General features: G+C 30.2%; 1 protein-coding gene across 1 annotated transcript in view; it reads right to left on the bottom strand.

The window, feature by feature from the left end:
- Positions 1–20,766, bottom strand: part of Ac76E (adenylate cyclase type 2 Ac76E) — a 226,135-nt gene that overhangs the window by 128,370 nt on the left and 76,999 nt on the right. The window contains exon 5 of the mRNA XM_088262602.1: positions 8,608–8,802. Coding sequence (XP_088118728.1) covers positions 8,608–8,802 — 195 coding nt within the window. The remainder of the gene's footprint in view (positions 1–8,607; positions 8,803–20,766) is intronic.

Genomic DNA, 20,766 nt, shown 5'->3' with positions numbered 1-20,766 from the left:
GTATACAAGCAGTGTTATCTTGATCGTTAAATAAATGAAGGAAAGGTGATCAATCCCGGTAACACTACATTTATTTTGACCCCCCGGAAATTAAACCCGAGACTTCTAACATAGTATAAAAACACGTTGATCTACATCCATTATTTTAACATGAATTCATGTGTTATGGATAATATATAAAAATATATGTGTATATATATATATATATATATATATATATATATATATATATATATATATATATATATATATAAATATATATATGTTTATATATATAAATATATAAATATATATATATATATATATATATATATATATATATATATATATATATATATATATATATATATATATATATATATATATATATATATATATATATATATATATATATATATATATATATATATATATATATATATATATATAGTTGAAGATCCTTCAAAAAAATTCTCACATCCTTTGTCTTTTTGAATGGGTCTTTACAAACGATTTACGCAAAACAGGGTGAATACGAGTATTCTCCTAATCCAGAAATTGTATTAGTATAAATCGAAGTAGGCATATCTGTTAAATGGCACGCTCCATAATCGTCTTGAAACAAAACAGAATTCCAATTGAAATTCACTCAACACACACGCTCCATAGCTCCCCAGCAATCAAATCGTATCTGGTTCAGCGAACTGAGAAAAACTCCCTCCGCAATCCAATAAAACCCCACAATGGGCAATCTCCACAACTCAAGGATGTTAACAATGTAAGGAAGCCGTACGAATTCTCAATAATTCAGTACGCACTCGCACCTACCCCTTTCACCTTTTGCTTCCCTGTTACCGTAAACATCTTCCGAATCACGCACTCGTACGTAATAAATCTGACTAAATAATTACAACATTTTGAGTGTGTCCAAATACTTGTTTACAAATCTGGATTATCTCCCAATTATAGGAGTTATTTTTTACATTATCTGTTGATATCTCAACAAAGATGAAGAAAAATATGGAAGACTAGGCATTTTCCAATAGATTTCAATAGAGAAAATTCTAGTGATTCTTATATTATTGTTCTAGTTATTCTGTATTTACATATATATGATCTAATTTTGACCAAAAGATGTCACTAGTGAAAATTCTAGTGATTCTTGTACAATGTTTCAAAATTAGAACATATACTTATATAGAACTTAGAACAAGTAGTTGTGACAATCTTAAACCAGCCTATGACGGTCATAAGCGCTGTAAACGGCCAGACTTCGATATTATTCTTCATTCTTGTTGAGATGTCAGAAAATAATTTGATATATAATTACATTTTAAATTGAGATTTTACTTGGTAAATACCACTTTTCCTTAAAACCTAATGTAACACGTGTTCGATGCATTCCGCATCATTATAAAACATAGTAAATATGTAAAGCAAAGTCTAAATTTTAAGCGAGTTGTGCTGTTGGGACGATGAAGGATGAAAAGGATGCACGAGTGTTTTTTAATAGAATTTTCACTCATGAAGAACGTGAAATTGAAGATTTAATTTAAATATAAATTATACGTAACTTTAAGCATAAAAAGTAAACCTACTAACAAATAGGAATAAGTTTTAAAACTTATAAGATCCTTAGTTGGGCCATGATAGGCGGTGTTACATAATCCGTAGCTAGATTTCAAAGTCACTTAGACGTAAGGTAAATAAAAAGGAATAGAAGGGGGTAGAAGCTCTTTCTTATTTTTTTATCGATGGGAACATGGACAATAGGGGGAGTTTAGTCATTGTCATATTGTTGATAATGGGTTTATTATTAAAATATTTTTATGGTTTTCTATTGTTTCAAAATGTAATGACTTCTAGCTTAATCATTTTTAGAGAACTCCGAAATAATTACACCTTTTTTTCTTTTTTTTATCAACACTGCGAATCATTGGTATAGTACCTATATATCTTGATTTTCGCTACTCCAACCCTTTTAGCATTAATCGCCATTTTTGATTATAACTATTTTCAGCTAAGGTTGAAAATAAAAATAGCCAATCGCTTATTTAATTATCACATTTTTTCTATAAAATCTAAAGACGGGAGGCGAAATTCAATTATCGTATTAATTTTTTAACCCAAAGAAAAAAATTTACATAGTTCAAGATAGCGATTAATGTAACAGATTAAAGATTTTGATAATTTAAATATAAACTGCCAACAGGCATCCTGTCGTAGTTGGGTAGACGCTCGACTGCGGACTGACGTTGCGGGTTCTATTTCCAACATTTGCAAAATAAATTCGAGAAATATTTATTTTTCTTACTCCAGACAACCCCCTGAAATAGAAGCTTTGCGGCTTATTCCTTGTAAAAATAAAAAAAAATCGACGAGTACAAAAGAAAAATTGTTCACAATATTTTGTTTGTCCAAAATTTTGTTAACAAATCTGGTTTTGTCCACTTGGGAGTTATTTAAATTAAACATCTCATCGTAGATGAAAAAGTATATGGAAGTCTGGGTATTAAGAGGGCTTATGACCTGTTGTAGGCTAGTTTAAATGGTATTTTTATACACGTATAACATTTATCATTGTTCAAAAGTGTATTTTTAATTAATCTATTTTTTTTATTATATCGTAACGACTCGAGTATTATTCATTCATCAATCAACCCGACTGGGTTTCATCACCCGTAATTAATAAACTGAGAGTAAATATCATAATTACTCATTATATTAAATCCGTGCCTAACATTGATTCTATTGGAAGATAGGTTTATTAAGTACACACAATACATAAAATCACTAAACATGAGTACGTGTTTGTGTGGGTGAAATGTTTTCCCAACAAGTTTTCTATGAAGTTGCACGAAACAATGTTTGCTTTTAAATCGCTTGAAAATTGTGAGGCATGCTTTCGTATGCAAATATTTACTCTGCGATATATGTATTCTGCGCGGTATATCGCGAGTTTAAAGGTCCCTTTACAATTAAAGCATATCCAAGTTTACTTGTTAACGGGGTTACACCATATTATATATTTTGAGTGTGTCCAAATACTTGTTCACAAATCTGTATGTGTATGTTTGTGAATATAATCCAGGATTCTGACTTCACATGCAAATGGAAAGAGTCTCTGCATAATAAAAGCTTTCCTCATCCCACCATGGATGGCTAATGTGAACTCTCGCATACTGTTACGAGTTTGATTAATATATCTATGTAGAAGTTTCAAGAATTTGAGTAGTTCAGACCTCACATAAAAACATTAATGAGTTTCTGCTGAATAAAAAATAATATTACATTCTACCATGGATGTCTCTATGAAGTTCTGGTGAATTCAAACACTATGTTTCAAGTTTAATATGTCCATAAGAACCAAGAATTTGAGTAGTGTGATTGTCAATCATGGGAAGAATTGGTGAATGTTACACTATGTAAAGTGATCACTTAACCACGCCTATGACGGTCGTAACCCCTTTTAATTCCCAGACATCCATATTCTTCTTTATTTTTATTGAGATGTTAAAAATAATGTACAGTTTTTTTACATTATCAAATATGGTAAAGTTTTTTTTTTTTTTTAATAACGAATTTAACAATCACAAACCGATCAGTAATAATGAAATGGATACAGAAATAAATCATATATAGTATATTGGACTACTAAGATATAAAGTGGCAAGCTTCTAGGAGAGGCTGATGAAGAGCCACAATCTCATTATAAAACTACTCGTGGAACACAGATGGCGGTTGCCAGCAAGCTTATCTTCTCATATAATCTCTCTAGAATTACTTTATTTACAATACTCGTATTTCTTACTTTTTTATTTAGCTTTTTTTTGATGAAGAAGAATATGAAAGTCTGGGTATTTATGGAAGATAATGCGTTTATATGATGCAGTGCCCTTTGCACCGTTAGAGTGGGGATAAGGGTTTGATGACGAAGAAGGATGGTATATTAAACCCTCCGATTTTTTTTAAATTGGTTTCGAGAGGTACATATAATCACTGCACCAACATGCAGACTATACATGGCTTTATTTTATACCAGCCCTATTGTACTTCATATTTGGGTATTTTACGAATCAACCTTCTTCAAATATTACAAACAGAAGCCTTTTTGAAATGAAGCACACCAAGTACAAACGATTCATATAATATTTATTTAAGTTTGTATAGAAACCTGAGAAATTTCATATGTTTCTCTCTCCCTCACTCTAATCCGAAAATCTTCATCTGCGGAATTATAAAGTTACAATTTCCTTTCATTTTCCGAATATGAGTATTACTTGCGTTTGAAACCATGGGGCTTCAGAAATTCGCCTTTCGTTTGTTTTTCTCTCGAGAGAAACAAATGATAAAGGATGGTTGCAGCTTACAAAACAACGTACTCGTATTTTCTGCGTTAAATCGTTATTAAATGTCAGGGAGCAATTTCCTCGAGAAAATTGTACCGTGTTAACACAGTAGCACCTTAAGAGGATGTTGTCTCAGATGTGTATCAACGTTTTACAGGCAAAGTATACAGACCTGGTAACAGCCAATTCTTTAAAACATGTTGTTTCGGAAGCTTCCCAAAAAACAATGAAAAGCTCCATGCGTGCTAAATCTATGCAAGTACTCGTTCGTATATCAATTGTGAATTCTTCTTAACCTTTTTGTTAAATATCAACTATTTTTTCGTACCATGAAAAATTAGACTCGCTATATTTTTTAGACCATTTTCTATATAATTTATGTTAACTCATTTTAATCTTAATCATAACTCAACTCATAATAATCTTCTTTTTCTTCTCTTATCCATAATCAAATAATATTTATAATTAGCATAATTAACGTTGTTTCAAACTCACAATGCAACTCAATAACAAAAAACTATCTTTTAAATTAGTTATTGTAAAACAAAGTTTTAGTTGAAATATAAAACGGAAAATCATTAAGTTATTGCTTCAAATATAAACTATATTCAAATAATCTTATCCTTACTCAGATAACCTTATTATGAGTTATTTACACTCTAATATTTATTTTAATACCCTAGACTAGAACTTTAGATAAAGGATTGATCACCTTGCCGTTATATAAGTAACAATCAAAATAACACTACGTCAATTCAATGCTGTGCTTTATGCATCATTGGGTTCGAATAAGGGTAAAAAGAAAAATAAGAAAAATAAATGGTTTAAAGCAGACAATCTATTTAGCGCAATAGTTAGCGCGCTTAGCTACCGTACTGGGGGTGTCGGATTTTAAAAAAAAATAAGGAGGTGGACGGAAATTCAGTAAATAATGAGTTGAATTCAATTGATTTCATTCCATCGTCATAATAACTCATTTTCACTGCTTTTTTATGAAGTATGAATTATTTTACGTAAATAAACAATATGAAAGAAAAACAATGTCAATTTTAAAAATCAAGAAGGTGAATCCCCATTGCAGACCTCATACACATTTTATTGAAAAATTATTTAAACTTTATAATGCTTGTATCAATTTAGATTTATAAAATAAACCCATTACTCAATATTATGTGCTAAGATTGTTTTATTTTTCTTCTTAGTGTAAATATTCATTTTGGATTCACGAATTTTACTAAACCGCAGTAATCCCTCCAAGCAAGGCCTAAATAATGAATTGAGGAGATCATTGAAAAGGATCGTTGGCTTTATGGTGTGTTTATTTAAATCATGTCGGCTGAAGTTGTTTTTAACATTACATTCGTGCACTTCACGATGAAAAGTCTATATTTTCTGAAGGATTAGAAGTGATAAAATAAAGAGCTTCACACCTGTGAGGGCTTAACTCAACTTATTATGTATTATAGTTATATGTATACAACAGGGGTGGGCTGCTAAAATTTTAACAAAAGGTTCGCGGTGGGGTTGGTGTGGAAGCCAGGGGAGAGGAAAGCGGTGTTTTTATATTATTACTAGACAGTAATTATCTACAGAAAAAATATGTTGACGTTAAATATATTATTTAGTGTATTATTTATTGATTCGGAATTGTGGAATGATTTTTTACAAATAAACACTTATAAGATAACTGACTGCTTATTGAGTTTTATTTCATTACATACACAATTGTTTTCATCGATTGGTGATTAGTGTTTCACTTATCACCTGGCGATGAAAATAACTATAGTTTACGAAACTAGTCGTGTGTTATGAAATAAAACTCAATAAGTGGTGTTATAAAAATGTCAAATTTTACAAAATATTAATTACTACACACACAAGTTTATACAAAGAATTACATTTTTATGTATATAGGCGTAAAAGAAGTCATTCATGGTATCTGATAAAATTATGTTTTATATTATCAAATATTTTTAGATAGTTTATTTAAATAAAGCGGCTCGCGCGAGCCTCTTTGTTTAAGCTTTACATAAAACCTTTGAAAATAAACTATTATTTTAATTGTCATTTATGCTTTCATGTAAACTTCATATAAGCTTAAGTATTTGAATATGCTATATTTTTTTTACCATTTAAGTTTTGTACTGACATTTCTTGGTGGAACTGCATTTTGTAAAATAAAATAATAACTATGTATTTTTTCCACATTAATTTGATTTGACCAGCAACTTGGTTTCGTCGTAACCGATATCATCAGACTGGTGACCTATTTATTTTATTATATGCTCTATTTTTATATAACGACACATTACAAACTAATACAACATGTAAATAAGGGTTTCACTGCTTTCTCAAGAACCCTTTGTATATGTAGATGCTGAGAGATTGGAAAATATAAGCGTTTGGTGTGTTCAATAATAGTTTGACGTGGAAAATAACACACGTGTCACTCCGGAGACTTGTTCAACAAAAATACATACTTGACAACATGCTCCCCTATTCTCGTTTAGTACACAATCTTTATTCTACGTGTATTATAGAACGTGTTTTGTACTGAACAAGAGACTGAGAATGCATAAACCAATAACTTTATGTTGGAACAATTCACGTAAAAAGATAAAGCCTTAATATTTTATAACTCATTAACTTTTTCCATGCAACTCATTTTTTTGAATATCCTTAATTTGTGATTTACCGATGATTATGAAAATGACGATAGGATATAAGATAACATATAGTTATAAAATTACAATTTATAATATTCCGACGTATCGCTCACTCCTTTCAACAACGTTATTTATCAAAAATCGACAATTTTCAGTTGTTCATGTTTTCTGAATGCCCAGAAAATGTACTATATCCCAGGAAAAGTGGTATATTTTCATATTATTTATATTCAAAGCATTTACTTTGTGGTCAAACATTTTAATTGATATTAGTAATGTTAGTAAATAACCACTCACCGACTACTTCTGTCTACCGGTTTCGAGACGTACCCGTCTCTTCGTCAGGACATACACTACAATTTAACAATCATGCGAACAACACTAAACCACACCCACTTAGTACTATTCACATACACTATCACTACACATGCAAAACATGCAGAGCGAGTTGTTAGTCCCACCATGCTTTTGGGAAACTGGGAAAGTTTCCCAGGAGTTTCCAAGGAAAGTTTCCCAAAAGCATGGTGGGACTAACAACTCGCTCTGCATGTTTTGCATGTGTAGTGATAGTGTATGTGAATAGTACTAAGTGGGTGTAGTGTAGTGTTGTTCGCATGATTGTTAAATTGTAGTGTATGTCCTGACGAAGAGACGGGTACGTCTCGAAACCGGTAGACAGAAGTAGTCGGTGAGTGGTTATTTACTAACATTACTAATTTCAAGGTATATTTTCAACTTAATATTTACCCTCTACAGGGCGGAATGTGTTGTTTTTGTATTTTGAAGAAAAAAATTTTTTTTTTTTTAAATATACTAAATATTTTTCAAATGGAGAAAAAACATTCACGTTTTACCTAAAAAGATCAGTTACACAGTAAAAAGTGTCTTGATATTTTTAAACTTTGAAAACGATCTCCTGAAAAATCAAGTCATTTTATTTATGACGTTGTTGAAAGGAGGGAGCGATGTGGCATACGAAATAATGTAATGTAATGCAATTTAATATCATGTCGGTTTAAGCGATCAAGTTAGTACTATGTTACGTAATGTAAATGTTATATAGTGTTTTGTTGGTTTAAGAGGTCAAGGTACGATGTAATGTAATGTAATGCAATATGGTGTTTTATCGATTCAATAAGTCAAGGTAATACGGTGTAATCTAATGTAACGCAAAATAGTGTCTTGTCGATTTAACAGGTTGAAGTAGTACGATATAATATAATATAATGCAAAATAGTGTCTTGTAGGTTTAAGAGGTCAAGGTAGTACGATGTAATGTAATGTAATGCAATATAGTGTCTTATCGATTTAATAAGTCAAGGTTGTACGGTGTGATGTGATGTAACGCAATATAGTGTCTTGTCGATTTAAGAGGTCAAGGTAGTACGATGAAATGTAATGTATTGCAATAAAGTGTCTTATCGATTTAATAAGTCAAGGTTGTGCGGTGAAATGTAATGTAACGCAATATAGTGTCTAATCGACTTACGAGGTTGAGGTAGAATAATGTAATTTAATACGATGTAATATAGTTTCTTATCGGTTCAAGAGGTCAAGGTAGTAATGTAATAAAGTGTCTTGTTGGTTTCAGGGGTCAAGGTATGGGCTCTTACCTCGGCCGCAATATAAGCTGGGATGACGCTGAGTAGCAGCTGTTCCTGTTGCTCCCTCTCGCACTCCAACTTGACCCTGGACTCTATGCAAGTCCTTGTCCCAGCGAACGTCTTCCTGTGGGCTGCCTCGGTCAGGGCGCGGTAGTACAAACCGATCCCAGAAGCGCAGCATAGCAGGATCATCTCAGCGCATAACTGTGGGCAGTGATAACTCACATGAATATATCCATTTTTTCAATCTGAAAAATTAACATGGTTTAAAAGACCATTATTAGATCAATACCGTAAACATATTAAAAGTTGGCCAGTTTATCAAAATACTGCACAAAAAAATTATTTTTACCATCTATAACCTAACTTTACCCAATAATGATTTTAGTAGATATGAGCTTGACTTGCCGGAATGCAGGAACGTTTGTACATCTTATAGAGTTCCTAGTCGAATCACCGGGGTAACTGACATCTAAGCGCTTCTTGCGAGTAAAACTCACTCTAAAGTAATCTTATATTCCTAAATTTATAGTTCATCAAATTGGTTAACGATGAATATGGAGATTTCAATATGTTCATCTCGATATTGTCAACGCTGGGATCATTTGACATTGTAAGTTAGTATTGACAGTAAAATTAATATTGTAGTGTGTCACTCGTTTCGTACCATTTGTCTTTGACTTGAGCTTTAATCTTTACAGATTAATTTTTACAAATATGTTATTTTGTAATTGTAACAGTACACGTACTTTTTGTACAATAATACTCATATACGAGTGTGTGTATAATTTGTTGTAACTGATCTATTAAATTCCCAAATAAAATAAAAATCTTTTTATTAAGTGAAAATTATCGTCGCTTCACTCTGAATGCTCCTGCCTTATTATCCAGGTCAGGTATAAAGACTCTTCCATTCGGACTCACACGAGTAATAACTTTTTACTATTTCAATATCTAATAACAGTATGTAATCAATCATGCGAAGTATTTCGCGAGTAGATATAAAAACAATTACTAACGCTTTCTAAGTATCTATCACTGCCAGCGGGGTATGTAAGGTAATACTAAATAGAGCGTACAATCCACCCCCACGTTCTAATAATGCTCAGGGCGATAGCGGCAGGAATATCAGTAACCCTACTAGGGAATCCAAGCTCCATACGCTTAAAAAACAGCTGATCTATCTTTCTTTTATGATACTGACATTTTTCAAACGAATTATTACAGTATTGTTTACTGTCTATGTCTAAGTACTACAAAAAAGTCTTATCAATATTTTACAAGTCAATGAGATAATCCATTTATTAATTTATCACCCTTTTTTATTCCTAGCTAACAACAGAACGAAAAAAAATGAAGGCTGGGTTGTAGAATGGCAAATATTCCATAAAATTAAAAATTTGCCATAATACATGAATTCCCTCTATCTCCCTAATTCATAAATACTTTTCGCCATCATGCTTTACGAAATAAATACATGTTTCAAACAAATCTAAAGTGTATATCTTACAGTTAAAAACAAATCATAGGACTTATATTCACAAAAAATATAGTATATTGCACGCTAAAAATCCAAATATACATTTGAAAACCAATCTAAATGCAAAAAATAAACACACCATCTCATTTTTACATATTTATCAATATTTCTCTCTTTAAATCCTAGTTCCCAATTAAACGAACCCCTATGCCATGATTTCCATATTTACTTATATTTTATACCCAGGTCTACTCATCTATTCATCTCTTTCAAAAACCATAAATTAAGATTTGTCAACATTAATCAGCAAGTCACTGATATAGTATTCAAATAAGTAAGAAGTTATTGGAGATCAAAATAAATTACTGGAGAGATAAATTATCGTTTATTTCCAATACTTCGTGTATTTCTTCTCTCTGTGCCAATTCAGCACTATCTAGTATCTAATGATTCCCTGAGGCAAAGTATTAATAACTCGACACTGGCTATAACACCCAAGATGAAGAAGACGCAAAGTATTCCTGCGGCAATACTGAATGTCAAATTAATGTATGGAGATTCAGCGAAGAGGTTATTTACAATATGGTTTCTAGTTGAATACCAATTTAATTTAACAGAAGGGAAGCAAGATGAAAGCGGATTACTTTTAACACAAATTTATTCAGTTCTATAAAATTACAATCAAGAAATATTTAAGAATAATCGCGTGATTCTAATATGAGAACAGTTGAAATACGAGTCGATCGGAGGACGGGCGGTGACGAAGTGTGTCGGGCTAGTTTCCGCTCGTTGCGGGCTCCGTAGGGTGTTCGGTTATTCACTCGATTCGAGTTGCCATAGTAGATGTGTGGGTTGCCACAACAACATTTTGAGAGTATCCAAATACTTGTCCACAATTCTGTATCATCTCTAATTAAAGGAGTTATTTTCCATATTATTTGTGATTTATGAACAAGTATTTGGACGCACACAAAAAATATTGTAAATAAATTAACTGGTCAAATTACGAGGTATAATAATAATTCGAAAATGATATTTTCTAGCGATTTTCATGTTTGTGATTTTAATCCAAGGTTCGGAACTCACATACAAATAAAAAAGTTTCTGGTCGATAAAAAAGCTTATTCATCCCACCATTAGATGTCTCTAGTAAAATTTTAGTGATTCAAGCACAATGTTTCGAAATTGGATAATATATTTAGAACTTCCAAGCATTTGCGTAGTGTGATTGTCAATCATGGGTTGAATTGGTGAATGTTACACGTGTGTAAAGTGATCACTTAAACCAGCCTATGACGGTCGTAAGCCCCGTTAATGCACAGACTTATGCTTCCTTATCTATGTTGAGATGTCATAAAAAACTAAAGAGGTTATTTTCCTGGATCATGATCAGGATCACACGATGGCGCAGGGATAAGGTAATTACAGATTCTCATGGCAACAACAAAAGTTTTAAATGTGAAAACTCACTAATAATGTCTCCTCGTAGGATGAGAATTTTTGTAGAAAATAAAGAGATGATTTCTGTACTCCCTTAATTACCTACTCCAACTAAAAATATGAAATGAAAACAAAGAAATATGTTAGTAATAATGAAACTCGTAAAAGAAAAATACGAGCGAAACGCAAGAGAAAAATACGAATCGAGACATTTATTTTACTTTTAACGGGTAAACTCTACTTTTAATATTACAATTATCTAGAGAAAAATTAAACGGTTATTTTTTTCAAGTTCAAGAAAATTATTATATTTTCCATTTCTTCAAAATCCATAGAAAGAAAATTATAATTTATCGCTTAATCAAAAATATTAATACTCCTAGATTTATTCACTGATTGCTTTGAAATTTAGACACAATGTTGCATTTAAATAACGTATATAAGTATGAAATAAAAGCAAGTATGACAGGTAAAAACATGCATTTATTGTTAAACAGATTTTTGAACTCAATAGTAGCGCCATCTGTTGAATCTTATAACAACACATGTACCACCAAACATTCCTCATGGTAGACAGCGTGCTTCTTGACAACTGCTAAAATACTAAACACCTGCAAGCAATGTAAAAATAAACTTATAAGAAACGTGTATTCATTTCTATTTCTTTTTTAATTCAAACTGATTAAGCCGGGTACAGCTAGAACTATAATAAGAAGAAACAAAAAGTTTGTAAGCAATATTTGTAAATTTTGAAATAAAAATATCGTACGTAGTGCAGGAAAATGTTGGTTTTTCGCGAAAATTAAATTATTGTCTAATATAATGAAGTAAACTAAGATTTTAAGGGGTTTTTTGGAACAGATTTAAATATATATTGATTTGGCGTTTAAATTGCAGAACTCTATTTTAATTAACGTATTAATTTTCAAATCAAACACAGATTTTTTTAGTCTACTAAGTTGTATGTATTTTATTTAAAAAACACATTCAAATTAATATTGTGACAATTGTTTCGCCTAGTTATGGCATTTTAAAACGAATGTTCAAACATTTGTTTGTAAATGCCATAACTAGGCGAAACGACTGTCACAATATTAATCTTTATCTCTTTTTTAATAAAATACAACTTGGTAGACTCAAAAAAATTGTGTTTGATTTAAAAATGAATACAAAAACAGATTTAAAGTTTATTTCAATTCAAATAAAGTCACAGCCGAAAAATCATTTTTGAAGTTCTTGAATAATTTCTCCTCCAACTTTATAAACGTGTTGATTGTAAAATTTGTATGGACTGCCTATCCTCTACACAAAATTCAGGGGATTAATTCAGTTTAAGCCACGGAATTAAATTAGAACGCGGTAGGATTATACATTTCTCGGTACATTTCGTGGGTCATAATCGAATCATTAAGCTGATCAAAGGGCAAAAGAATATTTTACCAAACTGTATATGTATGATTTTTTTATTGAACACTTCTAATAAACCATTTAATTAGTTTTATTTTATTAAACACAACTAGTTTTGAAAACTAACAAATGTTTTCATCTACAGGTGAAAATTAAAAGTAACGCGCAAAAAATATTTAGGGGTATATATAATATTATATATAGAGGTTGATAGGGTAATAAAAATAAAAAATATTAAGGGGTATATTTAATATTGATTAAGGTTGATAGGATAATAAAGCTAGTGTTTTTGCCTAAAATTTTCACTCATGAATTACATGAAATTATAGTAACTTTAAACATAAAGAGTAAATCCACTCACGAGAAGGCATAGGCTATAAAACTTAAAAAGTTAAAATCTGAGTAGGGTCATGATAAGCGGTGTTTCATAAGCCGTAGCTAGATGTCAAGAGTCACTTGGACGTTAGGTAATTAAAAAAATAGGGTTATAAATAGAGGGGAGGGGGGGGATTAAGGAACGGGTCTATATATTTTAGTTTTAATTTTCACCTGTATATGAAAACATCGGTTAGTTTTCGAAACTAGTCGTGTATAATAAAATAAAACTCATTGAGTGGTTTATTACAAACGATATTTTTTTTAAAAAAATAATAAACATGTCATTTCTCAAAGTTAATGCCGAATCAATAAATGATGCATATGTATGTATATTTTAATGTAGAAACTACAATCTTTAAATTTTATTGTAAAATAAACAAACCATTTACATTATTTTTTCATACGTCCACTATGTCTCACAAAAGCTGCAACATCGCACATCTACGAAGACTTATAATTATACAACATTTTGAGTATGTCCAAATACTTGTTCACAAATCTCGATTATCTCCAATTACGAGTATTTTTTACATTTTTTTTGACATTTCAATAAAGATGAAATAGAATATGGAAGTCTGGGAATGTCATGCATATGTTGACATGCCAAAAAATGTAAGACTTTTATTTATTGTATATGAACGATAGGGTACTATACTAAAAGCTTATTTTTTTTGTTTAAAATATTAATTTAATTTTACACTCGAATAAGTGATAACTTAGTCTGCTCGGTTGTAATGCAGCCACGAATTTCGAGTGATATGCTCAATTTTATTGTGATGAGCAGTTAAGTATATTTGGTGCAATATTGCAAGATTTAATTCAACTCATTTGCCACAAATCAAAATATTTAATAAAATGAAACTTTGGAAAAATCTGATCAATTCATGAAATCAGGAATAATCAACACTAATAACATAAGTTAATGATCAAATATTATTTTTTGACATCTCACCAAAAATGAAAAAGAATATGGAAATCTGGGCATTTACGAGGCTAACGACCGTCATAGGCTAGTTTATGCGATAACTTGAGATTTCACCAATAGATGTCTCTAGTGAAGTTCTAGTGATTCAAGAACAAGGTTTCTAAACTGGTTCATATATATAAAACTTCTAAGAATTTGAGTTGTGTGGTTGTCAATAATGGGTAGAGTTGGTAAATGTTACACGTGTGTAAAGTGATCACTTAAACCAGCCTATGACGGTCGTCAGCCCCGTAAATGCGATTGATGAGATGTCAAAAAATAACATGAAAAATAACTCCTATAATTGGAGATAATCAAGATTTGTGAACAAGTATTTGGCACACTTAAAATATTGTAAATGATCAAAGATTTGTATTCATAACGTGCATACTTAACTACATACAATGCATATGTAACTACATACATGTAAATAGTAGAACCTCCTTTCCTCCAAAACTTCATTTTGCTATCAATCTTAGAATCAAACCATCCCATCACCCTAAATCAGAAAATTGAATGCTTCAATTCTCCTTCAATTTGTCTCATTCGAAATCGCTTATCCTCCGATAAAGATGTTAGGGTAAAATAAATTGAATAGATTTAAATAACGTGTAGATTTAAATGTTCTTTTATTAAGTTCAATGCAACGTAACTAATTTGACAAAAGTCACATATAAATATTCTCTATGAGTATTTTCATTACTCATTTTAGGATTAAGGTTAACAAGACTAAAACACAAAAAAGGAAGTTAAAAAAAATAATAATAAAGAAACCTAACACAGGGCAAAATGTAAAACAATAAACGGGAAAAGTAAAAAGGCATTAAAAGTAAAAACATAAGGTTAAATGCATGTTTAATGGAAACAAATGACAAAATATAACTCATCACTAACACAAATATATTTTCAAAGAGTATTTTTTTAGTTTTTTTTTATTAAGGATCCCTATCTGGGTTCTATTTTATATGTCAGGCAGCTGGTTAATTTGGGTATAGGCAATATATTGCAATTTATTTGGGTAATATATTTACTTATTTTAACGGAAAGTCACATGGATATTTAAGATGAAAGAAAACAATGGATGTAGAACAATAATCCGTTTTTTCATCAGTGAATATTTATAGCGATTCGATTTTCCTGTCATATTCTTTATGGTAATACGGTAGGTACCTCTATACCATATTATCCTGAGACCCATAATATTTTGACAAAATGGTCCAACGTAATAAGATTTTGAAGACTGAATGAAGTTGTCGGTTTCCAAAATGATATGTTGTTAAATGTTTAAGATTTATTATCCATTAATTTAATGTGAAAGATTTTTAAATATCGTAAAAAAAATTGGAAATGTAAGGGAAAGTTTCGGATTTTTTTATTGCTAATTTATTACTGAATTTTGAACTAGTAATAAATAACGTTTTTTTACCAGAATACGGGAATATCAAGAGTTAAAAAATCGACCTGTAAAAAATATCTCTACTTAGCATGCAAACCTTTCTAGCTCCCACATGAATATCCATCTATCCATAGAATCCTATCAATCCTTCAATATACTCCTTTCTTTCCTCTCTTTAACGACTTTGTTCCCTTTTCCCTATGTTTTTTCATCTTTATAATGAAATCACTGAAGTTTATATTTATCTTTCATTATGTTTTAGATTTTCAGTGTAATGCACCATATGCTTAATTATATATACAGTAAACTCCCCTATTACGTTGAGATACGTTCCGCGCTATCGAAGGGAACGTTATAAGGGGTAAATGTTTCAAAATGTATTTTTACATCTAACCAACGGGAACGATTGACTGAATATACGGACTTAGTGCGTTATACGGGGAACCACCATTATAGGAAGAAAAAAAGTGCAAACGTTATGGGAGAAAATCTAATACGAGTTTCCTATACACGTAAAATATCGTCATCATTCGTTTACGTATATGTATGTAGGTTGGAAGATGTTACTATTTAAAAATAAGACCGCGTAGGTACTTGATATATCGCTCACTCCTTTCAAGAACGTCATAAATCAAAAATCGTCAATTTTCAGTTGTGCATGTTTTCGGAATGCCCAGAAAATGTACTATATCCCAGCAAAAGAGGCATATTTTTAACTTAATATTTACCCGCTACAGGGCAGAAAGTGTTGTTTTTGCATTTTGAAGAAAAGGTATTGTTTAATTATTTTTATAAATATACTAAATATTTTTCAAATGGAGAAAAGACCTTCAGGTTTTACCTAAAAAGATCTGTTGCACAGTAAAAAGTTCAATAAGTGGCTTGATAATTATTTTTAATACATTATATTATATTTTTAAACTTTAAAAACGTTCTCCTGAAAAATCAAGTTTTTTGATTTATGACGTTCTTGAAAGGAGTGAGCGATATGTATTCCAAAAAGTAACGAAAATGAATGAAAATAATGGTGTAATAATATTTTATCATTTGATCAAAAATTGAATTACAAAAATAAAAAGGAACAAAATTAAAATTATCAATAATATTCGGTAATATAACGTTAAAGAATAATGGAAGACTGGTCAGAATGTGTATTTATTCATTCTTCCCTAATGGAATTAATAAAATTGTAATAAGGCAATAAATAAATAATGGGATCATAAAATTGATGACCAACGTACTCAATAAAACAACGAAATATTAATAAAGAACCCAAACTGAAGGTCAAAAATATTCGGGTGGGGCCTATTCTAAATGAGAAAATAAGTGAAAAAATTAATACCCAATAAATTGTGAAGTGTATCGTTATAATTTAAAGCGAGTTCATAACTTAAAAAATGATCGTAAATTGTCTCCTTTTTATGGACTATAAAGAGATTTTTTAATTAATCCAAGTAAAAACCTTAATCTAAGTTGAAACTTACTTATAATGTAGCTTTAATGTATAATTTGTGTTATCGTTTAAGAGCTTTTAAGCTCTTCGGTCTAAAATGAGTTTCAGTAAGTATCTAGTTAGTGTTAATATTTCAGGCTTTTATTGACACGTGAAGGGGTAGAGAATACAGTAAACTTAAGGTGTTAATTTGCGGAGCAACTAATGTACGTCAGTTGTTGTATTTCACTCTTAAGATTGTTTCGGAAGTAATTAAAAACTTCATACAGGGTTACTTATTATAATAATTTACAAAGATAATCATAACTTTGTGTCCCCGCAGGTAACTCACTAGTTTTGTGAAGGAACAACTTTATTTATTAAAACAACGTAATAATGGAATTTTTAATTTTATTTACTTTTATTTATTTGCACGAATGTACATAAGACAATAAACATTTTAATTGATCATTTCCACTCCAATATTTGAGCCTTTCAGTTCTTTTATGGAATTATATATGTATAAATTAAGTAGCCACGGTGGCATTACACACCCCTGTTTAACACCATTAGAGACGCCGAACCAAGATGAAAATAAGCCAATCACCCTTATGTTTACAGTACTATCCTCGTACACAAATGCGCATAAAAGTCTTTGTTTTATTTGCCAAAAACTTTTATGTCATTTTGCGATATTTTTTTGTCTTTAAAAACGATATTAAAAAATACATATACCGGCGAGAATTTTATAGTTATAAAAAATAAAATATACGTGCCTATGTTTATCTTTAACTATTTTTTTTTTAAATTAAACTTTATAAAATAAAACAACTTCGTTTTCAACCACTTTTTTTGACATTTTTTCTGAAAAAACAATCCCTTTTAAAAACTGGTTAAATATTTTATTTTTGATAATGTTTTTAAAATATACCACAAATTATCTGTAAAAAATATCAAGAAAATAATTCTTTATAATGAGACTGAAAACTTATTCTTTAATATCAATAAAAGCACAATATATTGCAGATTTTTTTCCATCAAATGGTTGGTAGTGAAAAATCACAAAAGCATAATCGTCCGTGAAAGCGGCTAGTGGATCTCAAATTGATGTGGATCTGAAGAGAAACCCGCCGTATAACGCCGTAACAGGTGACATAGGGAACTCGGATATTGAAAAATAATATACGACCTCCACACACCCTGCCATATGTGAAAAAACAAATTGGATTTCCCTGCAATCCATATTTTACTGGTTTTTCCATTAAAAAATCTATTACTTTTGCAGTTTTTTTTATTCGTCATTACCAAGTACACTCAGACCTTGCTTTGCATCGTTTCACTTTACGTTTTTCCGAAGTTGCGTCGTTACTGAATTAAGACTCATTTTCGCTATCTTTGATGTTTATATGATTTCCAATGGAAAATAGCAATTTGCTTTGCGTTGTTTCAATTTGCGTTGCGATATTTTGGAACGTATCTACGACGCAAAGTGAGGTTTTAGTGTAGTTAACTTTTGCCAATAGACCAGTTCTTCAGCAAATGAAATTTATTTTCAAATAAAACTCATTTAAAAATATTATTTAAAAAAACCTTTTCTCCACTTAATCCATATTGCCAAATTAAATTTAATAAACAACCCCAAAATTTTAATAAAACCACTTATTTTAAGTTTACAATACTTGTAAAAGATTTCTTCGTGTGACTTTTTCACGAATATTATTTTTACGTTGCTATCACGCAAAAGTTTCGAGAAAAAGATTGTTTATAGTTAATTTGTCAAATTAGAAGTATGTTTATAATTTGTAAATAATATTTAAGGTATTTTGTGTATTTAAAGCATTATTAACATTGTGGTACGGTAATATAATATTCTTCTTATCATTCATCGTTCACTTTATATAATACAACTTTAATTATTAAATTTTTATTACACAAAGTAATGATAAAATGATAAAGAGAGTGTAATATTTAACATATCTCCTTTTCTTAAAAATGAATGGGAAAATTACTTATTTCACAAAGTTCTTAACAGATGGCAGCACCATCTGTCAGTTCCAACTGAAGCAGTTTGGCTTCAGTAACACTATGTAACGTCGAAAATGGTTGGCTTCAGTGATCACTTTATACACTGTGTAACGTTCACAATTTCGTCCATTATTGAACATATGCAGCCATAATTCTTGGAGGCTTTATCCATAGAATATCTGCATACTTTACTTATATTTAACTAATAAGTGTCGTATAATATAATGATATATCTTGATGAAACTTCCAAGAATTACGGCAGTATATGTTCGATTACACAAGCCAGATAGTGGCAAGTCGTAATCCCTGAAAATTTTTAAAGGTTGAGATATGTATCATATTATACGTTTGTATACGATTAAATATCAATCACCCGAGTGTTAAATCCAATAATTATATACAAAGATTTGGATATTATCAAAACTTTGTTGATATAATTTATATGATTCCAAATAATAACTAAAAAATAATTTATAAGCTTTTAATCCAATTTCATGAATCTCACCTTAAAAATCAACTCTCACACAATTTTCTTTCCCATTTCTGTTGTATAAACAACGCTGCATTGTACGAACAATAAGTGTTACATCTGATAACTTGGGAACAAAGCATCCTTACTACCCTTAACGAGTGCATCTCCACGGGGTGTCCGAACAATACCTCCCCTCCCGACCCCTTCCGGGATCGGAACAACGGCCGACGCTAGAAAGATAAAACCAACACACGACAATTGCAACGGGAAGCTTCAGTTTAAGACTCAATCAGTAACCTACGGTAAACATTGAGGGCTAGTTTTTTATCCCACGTCTTAAAACTTTCCGAAAAAAAATTATTAGTAGAAATATCAAACTCACATTTTTTGCATTATTTTATGAAATAACAAAATGGTTTAAATATAAAATAAAACACATAAGTAAACAAGAAACACTTTAAGGTTTATTGGTGTAGACAAAACTAGTTTCGAGAACTAAAGATGTTCTTGAAACTAGTTGTGTTTATGTTCATAAATTCCAGGGTGGTCTTATACAGTATTTTACTTTTATATTCAAAGAGGTTATGCTTTCTTCCATCCCTGTTTTTTAGTATAATAACGTTTTTTTTATTATATGTTGTGCGTTTTTTATTCATTTATTTTATGTTGTTGTTTTATTGTATATGTAGAGTATTACATACTATATTTACAAATTGTTTAATTTATTTATTTAAAACTTATTTATTTTACTATTTGTGTAATAGTAATGACTTAGTATTACACAAATATGACATGAATATTTTAAAATTTAATAAGTATATACATTCAAAACAATAATATAAAGAAGCACCAATAAGCGGGGGAATTAAGCTCTATTAAAAGTTTAATTCAATTAAATTTAAACATTTTTTCAAAGGTAAATCTAATTCTACATTTAGGTATCCAAATTTATTTTACAGAGTTAAGTGTTCAGAAGGTATATTTAATAATAAAAATAAATCTATTATAAATTTATATAATGTTTAATGTTATATAAAGTTCCATGTTATATAAAGTTTAAGTTGGGTTTTGTAATATTAGGTGACTTGTTCTGGAAACGTTGTTTATACAATATAAGTTTTGATTTACAACGTTGCGATAATTACAATTAAAGTCCATTGAGGCTGTAAGAGGA

Source organism: Brachycentrus maculatus, unplaced genomic scaffold, assembly GCF_059751285.1.
Source record: "Brachycentrus maculatus isolate JH-2025_06_01 unplaced genomic scaffold, ASM5975128v1 h1tg000011l, whole genome shotgun sequence".
NCBI classification, from domain to species: Eukaryota; Metazoa; Arthropoda; class Insecta; order Trichoptera; family Brachycentridae; genus Brachycentrus; species Brachycentrus maculatus.
This window is presented reverse-complemented; position numbering and strand designations above follow the sequence as displayed.